Source organism: Nicotiana tabacum, chromosome 15 (assembly GCF_000715075.1).
Source record: "Nicotiana tabacum cultivar K326 chromosome 15, ASM71507v2, whole genome shotgun sequence".
NCBI classification, from domain to species: Eukaryota; Viridiplantae; Streptophyta; class Magnoliopsida; order Solanales; family Solanaceae; genus Nicotiana; species Nicotiana tabacum.
This window is the reverse complement of record NC_134094.1, coordinates 123,990,558-123,998,965: the sequence shown is the minus strand read 5'-3', so window position 1 is coordinate 123,998,965 and position 8,408 is coordinate 123,990,558. Positions and strand designations below refer to the sequence as shown.

Genomic DNA, 8,408 nt, shown 5'->3' with positions numbered 1-8,408 from the left:
ACATACAAATCAAAAGAACATAGGGATGAAATTGTAAGAGTCAAGTAGCTTACCAATTAACAGACAACAATAAAGAACAAAAGATCCACAAGAACCCAGAAACCTCAATGTGTCAAAGTTCCCAAGAGCTTCGATGAACTCAGGGCAATGCTCACACCAAGAACAGGTAACAAGATGCTAATGACCTTGGATTTCAGCTGGTCAGTATAGAATACCGAGCAAGAGAGTAGCAAAACCCCAAATTTTAGTAAGAATCGATTTCAAAGTCTGTCCCATAAGGGAAAATGAGGGGTTTATATAGTAGTCAAAAATCGAGCAACATATAAGGAAACAAAGTAAAGTAAACAATAAACAAGGAAAAGAAACATGCAAATCAATTTGAAATCAATTTAAGAGAGAAAATCTAGTAAACCCTAATTTAGACGAGGAACAAAAATGGCCAAAATCTCGCTGAATCGAAGCCAAGGCGTCTGATAGTTAATGTATCAGGTCAGAAACATGAAGATGATACAGAATCAGAATCAAACGAACACAACGACTCAGCTTCCATAAATAATCAAGTAACCAGTACTTGTAGCGTTCAAAAGATGGTAAGTAACTCCGCGTATGCAAGAAAGGAAAGGAATCATGGATGGTTTCCATGTAATGTCGGATTGGGACTGAGATTACGGCTAGGGTTTAGGTTTGAGAGATGAGAGTAGTGGCAGAGATAATAGAGGCGGTGTCTCAGGGGAAATGGGGTTAGGGTTTCTGGGTTGGGGTTAATTAAAAGAAGAGAATGAACAAGGGTCGTTGATCTTGAGAGATCAACAACCAGGATTAAAAATAAAATGAATGGGGCGGGTCAATTATGAAGGGTACCGATCAGGTTTTGGGTTAAGGGGTTGTTTGGTTTGGGCTGGGATTACTGCGCTAAGGTATTGGGCTGATTCTGGTCCGAAAATTGGTTAAACATTGGGCTGTTATTTAAATACACACAATTTATCAAAAAATAATTTTATAAAGTAATTAATAAATAAAGAAATAAATATATTATTTATGCACTAAAAATGATTAAAAATAATAATTTAGCGTTATGAAAATATAAAATGCTACCTTGGCATAAATAATGTAATAGAAGAGCACTTATGCATGAACATGGGCTATTATTGCAAAATTATATAAATAGCCTAATAATACAAATATAACTGTATAAAATGAGATAAAAATATTATGAATCCTATATGTGGATATAAATAATAAGCTTAGATGATTAAGTCATCACAAAATAATTTGAAAGGGTAACTAATAAATATTTGAACAATTTAAATGCAAGAAAATTAATTTTAATGCTTTAAAAATTATAGAAAATTCTTGCATAAATCTTGTAAATTAAATAATGGATGAAAAATGACATTTTGAAAGTCTATATACTATTTGAGGAATGTGAGGTCAAAATTGGGTATCAACACTTACCAGACCAGGTATCAGTGAGATAGATTGTACGCGGAGATTTCAAGGTATATCTGCCATTGTTCGCAGACCTCAGAGTCCCCCGCTATCCCTATTATGTTATTTTTACTTATACTCTTTAGAATTTGATGTATAGAGATACTTAGAATAAATTCTTAGAAGCTTGTGACTTATTTCTATCGGGTTTTGGGAGTGTTAACTATTTGAATCGCGGTTTGATTTATTTTATATGTTGAGATTTGAATTTCAGCTTTGTATTTCTCATAATTGATAGGCTTACCTAGTCTTAGAGACTAGGTGCGATCACGAATTCACGACATCCTACCGAGAGAAATTGGGGTCGTGACACACCAACACATACAAGGCAGTAGCTACAGAATAAAAACAATTCAAAAAATGTTATGAAAATTGTAGCTACAAAATACTAGGCTGTTTATGCACAAAAACTTATCTTAAATAATTTATATACAAAAAACTACAACTTATCCACAATATGAATTTGAAAAACAAAATGTTCATACCTTCTTGCACTAGACCTTTTCACTCTAAATTGAAACTTATTCATGACAGAATAGTGATTCATTGCACTGACAATTGTTTGCTTGTCTTGGTAAACTTGGCCAACTTTAATTATATTTGGTGTATGTTCTGTTATGATGATACTTTCATATTCCACAATTGCTGGAGATGTTTGCATATCAATCAACTTCATTATTCTTAATACTTCTCCAATTGTGTTACAATTGCTTGACAATTGTACCATGTTCGTATTACGATAATCAGAAAAACCTGCACTCAATTAAAAGTATAGCAATTCAGACCTCTGTATATTCATGTGTTCAGTATTTGAAATAATGTTTGTAGAGACATAACAGTTGAACTACATTTGTTATATAGTAAAATTATAGATAATATGTAAAAAATTGTAAAACACTTGAAATTGAAAAAAAATATCAACACTAGAAAAACAGAGCAAACCTGCAATTGTGCTCGCATTCGACATACTACATTCCAAATCGAAATCATGCACTGTTATACACAGCGGATACATTCCTAAGTTTTTGTTTTCCTTTTTCGTCTCCATATACACTTGCACTTCCATATCGCTCCGAATTTTCATTGGAGGACAACGTTCATTGACAGTGTATTTGATTTCGATGGTTTTTGCGGAGGTGTCGATCATTAGATGCTCTGCAATTGCGGAATTCAATTGATTATAATTTGAATCGTCATTAACTACAATTCCGTCAATATCAAAATCTTTGTATCTCCCAACGCTATCCCACCGCCCATTGAGCTGAAGCATAATCGCTAATTTTGACATTATGTCGCGAAATTCAATTAGATTGTAGCTAATTGTTTTACAATTGAATTATTCAAAACCATTATTTATGGAAAACCAGAGGAAACCAGAAAAAAACAGAGAATAGAAGGATGCAATGATAACCACTGAAAATCTGCGTAATAGAAGGATGCTACGAATATGTTGCATTCATAATTGGTGCGAGAATTGCGTCAGTAAAATCTCTAAGCGATCCCAAAAATCCCCCGCCTAAATAAGGAAGACTATCGCAGAAAGGATTCTAGTTTAAAACAAATGTATAGATTTTGTAGATAAACTGTGTTTAAGTCGGGTAAATTCATAAACATGGACATTTTTCGTAATAAGGTTTGAAATACTGTATAAGAACGAAAAAAATCCCTTTTAACAAACTAGCGAGTGTGAAGTTATTGGAATTTCGAGAGTCAAATAAATTATATTTTGACAGTATTTTGTATATATGTTTTTTAATATTTTAAATTATTAATTATTGTGACTTATGGTACTTTTATATAGTTTTTAAATATATAAATTATATTTAAAAAATTATGTCCAAATGCATGGTCAAAATTAAAATATTTGAATCTCAAAAAAAAAAAAAAAGAATCGCATAAATTGAGACCGAAAAAAGTAGTATTAATTTAGACTCTTGTCGCATAAGGTCAATTAAAAGAAAAGTGCTCCTAAAGACTTCTTAAAACGGGATCTTGACGGTGATAATATGCATCTTCAAAGTTATCACTTATCTTTTTCTTTTCCAATTTGTTCTCTCCTTTATGTTTTTTAAAATGGAAAAAAACATTGCAACTTAACTTTTGTTTGCTTTTGGAAATTTGAAATTTTGCCATTGTAAACAATTGTCGATTAACTTTGATAAAAAGAGGATTTTTTTCATAGAAGTAGAAACATTTTGAGAACACTGATAAATTGTTGACAAGAATGAGTTACAAATATTCAAATACATGTTTTTGTTTTGCACGTGTTTTCGCAAGAAAATGTTTAAATTTAATTACATCTTTTATGTTGTGATTTACATTGATATAAATACATTCAATTGAACCTATTTGACCAAATTACCAAATTGGCATGATTTACTATTGTAATTTTAAATAATATTGATCGATTGAAGGACTAACGTACTTTATATTTAAAGTTTATTTTTAGAAGAATTAATCCAAATAGCCACCCACCTAATCTCTTAAACTAAAAATAGCGATGTATAATATATATATAATTAATATATAATCTATGTATACCGATTAAAAAAGTAAACATTGAATCTGACCGTCTATTTTTGTAACATAGTTAACAAGAGGGTAGTATCTGAAGTTTTTGTTTTCCTTTTCCATATAGTTAAAATGAGAGTATTCGGAGTCTAACTAGATAGTAGTGGTCATTACCTTTGCTCCCGTCCTATAAACAAGGGTTATGAGACATAATTTTGTTGGACAAATTGAAATCCACTCGGCATAACCCAACTAATTTTTCCCTTTTCTTTGTCTCTCTCTCTTCCTCTGTCTGTTGTGTGATTATTGTGTCATCTTCCTTACATCTTTGTTCTCAATATCTTAATCACCTGGAAATCCAATTCAGCTTAAATCTGATGAAAAAAATATTACGATTCAACCCCTCAGAATTTACTTTCGATTACCTTTATTACTTTTACATTTTCCGACAATGATTAGAGTATCAATTTTCCTCCATTTACTTGTACATTATTCATGTAATAATCCCAGTCCCACTGGTAAAGATTAGGTGATCTTTCATTTTATCTTGATCTTACGTAATTAGATCTATCTTGATGTACGATGTTAGAAGAGATAACTTAACATAGGAAATCATATCTAGGTACAAACAATTATATTCCTTTTGTTGAAATATATGATTATATTATTCTCTTATACTCCTTAGAATCATAGTGCTAGATCAGAAAATGAAGCATGAAACACATCAAAATCACTTTATCTCAGCAAAATTATTCAATTCTCAAAGGTACATTCATAGCCTTATTGTTTATTTCCTTTTCTTTGGCTCTGGTTTGGTTATAGGAATTTCAGTAAGCTTCTATCTAAAAGATGTCCCAATCACATTAAAGAAAAAATTATTTTCTTTCCAACCTTCTCCACTTATAATAACACCAAAATTGAATCCTCCACCATCTCAGTCATTGAATTTACCTTTGAATCAACAGCCGCATCAACGCGTACAAGTGAATAATGATCGTCGCGTCGAGAATAATAATAAGAGGAAAAGGGTTGGTAGAATAGGGCTAAAAGATTATATTAAGCCTCCAGAAGCCATGCACGATATGAATGATGAAGAGTTAATATGGAGAGCTTCAATGGTTCCTAAGGTTAGAAATTTTCCATTTAAACGTACCCCAAAAATTGCATTCATGTTTTTAGCAAGAGGAAGTTTGCCATTGGCTCCTCTTTGGGAACGATTTTTCAAAGGAAATGAAGGGCGTTACTCCATTTATATTCATTCACAACCTTCTTTCAAAGGAATTGCACCTGAAGAAGGACCTATCTTTCATGGCAGAAGAGTACCAAGTAAGGTATGTTAAGCATAAACGATAATTGCAATTATATGGTTTCCTAAATACTTTGTTCGTTAATCTCATTGCTTAGTAGTAGTATTTAAGTTATGTATATACGTGCGGATTGTGTAGAGAATTTTTATATTAGACTTCTTAAAAAATGGGCGAATTGCACCGGTATCCACTTTTAAATCTGCTATTTAAAATATAGTCATAATTTACAATGTATTTAAATATTAGCCAATTCACCCAAACTTTAAGACTATGTATCCTGAATTTTTGAGCTGCTAATTTGTAATTCAGGACTAAATGTCCAGAATTTCTACGCTGCTAATTTGAAATTCAAGATTAGTGTCCTGAATTTCTGAATTGCTAATTTAAAATTCATGACTTAAGATTCTGCTTTTTGGACACAATTTTTGACCTTAAGGACATGATGTCCTGAAGTTTGAACCTTGAGGTTTGAACTTCAGGATGCCATGTTCTGAAGTTTGAACGAATTGGTTAATCTTTTAATACATTGTAAACCATAGATATATTTTAAATAGCGTGCTTAAAAGTGGCTACCCGGTGTCATTTCCATTTAAAAATTCTAGTGGACCTATACATTTTGTCTTTGGGCTTGACTTGGCACATTTTCAGTATTGGGTTCGGCCCAGTTTTACTGGAAGGCTAGCCCATAAAGGTCTCCCTTCACCAACTGACCATTATGGGTTGGAATTGTCAGGGGTTTGGACGGGATTGTTACACAAATAGCCGGCCAGATTTAATGTTTACTTCTTCAAACCGATATGTGTAGATTATATATTAATTATACACAGTTATACATATATTATACATAAATTATAAATATATTTTATATCCTCCGGCTATTTATAGTTTAAAAGATTAGGTGGGCGACTATTTGGGTTAATACTAGGATTTCTTTCTTTCCTTTTCATTACGCGACTACATCTGTACTTCCCGCACTGTTTGGTGGTTCATAATATAATGTTAATTTAGTTACGTGCAGAGTGCTAATTTTAATTTAGCTTGTGTACATGTATCATTCCAATTTAGATAAAGAAGCTTCTTTGACAATTTTTGTTGTACGATTGTTATTTTATAGCATGTAACTTTTACGATCAGTAGCTAGAGTATTTAATTTGATAATATCCTCATTGTTTAAAAAAATGTGTAGAGAGTGGACTGGGGAGAATTCAGCATGGTGGAAGCAGAACGAAGATTACTAGCCAATGCCTTACTTGACATGTCAAACGAGCGTTTTGTGCTTCTTTCAGAGGCTTGCATTCCGTTGTACAATTTCACTACCATCTACACCTATATCATGAACTCCACGAAAACTTTCGTGGAATCCTATGATGAATGGGGTCCCGTTGGACGTGGACGTTATAATAGTCAGATGACACCATGGGTGACCATCGAACAATGGCGAAAAGGGTCCCAGTGGTTCGAGCTCGACCGGGAGATCGCGGTCGACGTGATCACCGATCCAAAGTGTTTCAATTTATTCAAAGAATTTTGCAGGCCAGCATGTTACTCAGATGAACATTACTTGCCAACTTTTGTTACTATGAGATATTGGTGGAAAAATGGTAACAGGACGTTGACTTGGGTTGACTGGACAAAAGGTGGGCCCCATCCAACGAAGTTTGCTAGGACAGAGGTGACAAAGGAGTTGTTAAACCAAATGAGAAGTGGAATTCAGTGCGAATATAATGGAGAACCTACAAGTATGTGTTACCTTTTTGCAAGAAAGTTTTTGCCTAGCACATTGGAGAGGCTTTTGAAGTTTGCTCCTAAGGTCATGATGTTCGGTTGATATATGTATTTTTGTACAAATAATCCCTCACTTTACGTCGGTTTAATTTCACTTATTGTCACTCGTGCTTAAACGACAGAAAGGCACAATTTTTCCTAAAATTATTTTTAGAAGGAAGATTTTGCAGGAGTTAGTTTCGATTATATTTAAACCAAAAGCAAATTCAATGTCATGTAATTCTTTTATTTTCTTGAAAGTTTAGTACATTATTTTTCTTGATAGGCCCTTATTTTGGTCGTACGGGACAGGGGCGGCCCAACCCTAAAGCAAGTGAGGCCCAAATATTTAAGGGCCCCAAAATTATTAGTATTTTTCTATATATAGTAATATATTATTTATATAATTATCTTTTATTATTGATAAATTTATTTCTTTATTGTCATATTAATTTTTAATAACTCGATTTCTTCCTCTAATTAATATAACTAAAATACTTTTATGTCAATCTTATTTTACTTTTTACTTAATTATATTTTTCTATTCATTAGTTGGTCATGTAACTATATCTAATAATCTAACTTATTATTTATTTTCCTTACATAAATTATACTTTCTCCGTCCCAATTTATATGAAAGTGTTTGACTGGACATGGATTTTATAAAATAAAGGAAGGCTTTTGAAACTTGTAATCTTAAATAAATTATAGAAGTTTTTGGGCTAGAAATCATCTCATTAATGGTAAAAAGAAAAATCTAAAGTTGAATTGTTACCAAATATAAAAAGGGACTTACTAGAAAAAAGGAGTCACTTATGTTTTCTGGGTTTCTCTCATTTCAGTTGTGATGCAATCAACGTTAAATTCATTTAATTTTCTGTATTTTATAAAACTAAGTTCTCATTTTTTTAATTCCACATCCTCACTTGTCTAATTTTTTTAAAAACGATTTTAAATAATATATATATATATATATATATATATATATATATATATATATATATATATATATATATATATAAAAGATTTTGCTTTAGGTCTCCCATAAGTAGGGGTGGGCGTTCGGTATTTCGGTACGGTATTTTATAATTACTGTTCGGTATTTCGGTATTCGGTATATCAATTGTGCATACCAAATACCGTACCAAAGTAGTTCGGTACGGTTCGGTATTTTCTTATTTGGTTCAGTACGGTTTCGATATGGTTTCGGTATTATACCAAAATCTTTCAAATCTCCCAAGATTATGATATGCCTAATTGCCTATTGCCTAATATATCTTATGACTTCTGCTGAGAATTCAACCACTCAAAGGAAAACTCAAAGCCATTGTTTCAAGA

The 8,408-nt window shown here is 32.1% G+C and overlaps 1 protein-coding gene across 1 annotated transcript; it reads left to right on the top strand.

Moving 5' to 3' along the window:
• Positions 1-4,257: 4,257 nt before the first annotated feature.
• Positions 4,258-7,319, top strand: LOC107809301 (glycosyltransferase BC10-like). The gene is made up of 2 exons (XM_016633905.2): positions 4,258-5,330; positions 6,493-7,319. Exons 1-2 carry the CDS (start codon positions 4,707-4,709, stop codon positions 7,132-7,134), a joined length of 1,266 nt encoding a protein of 421 aa, XP_016489391.1. The 5' UTR covers positions 4,258-4,706; the 3' UTR covers positions 7,135-7,319.
• Positions 7,320-8,408: the final 1,089 nt, after the last annotated feature.

Bases quoted from the DNA above. Each gene is read 5' to 3' on its own strand.
- LOC107809301 (XM_016633905.2), top strand. From the start codon at position 4,707: ATGAAGCATGAAACACATCAAAATCACTTTATCTCAGCAAAATTATTC. The intron at 5,331-6,492 runs GTATGTTAAGCA...AAAAATGTGTAG, and splicing joins GCAGAAGAGTACCAAGTAAG to AGAGTGGACTGGGGAGAATT.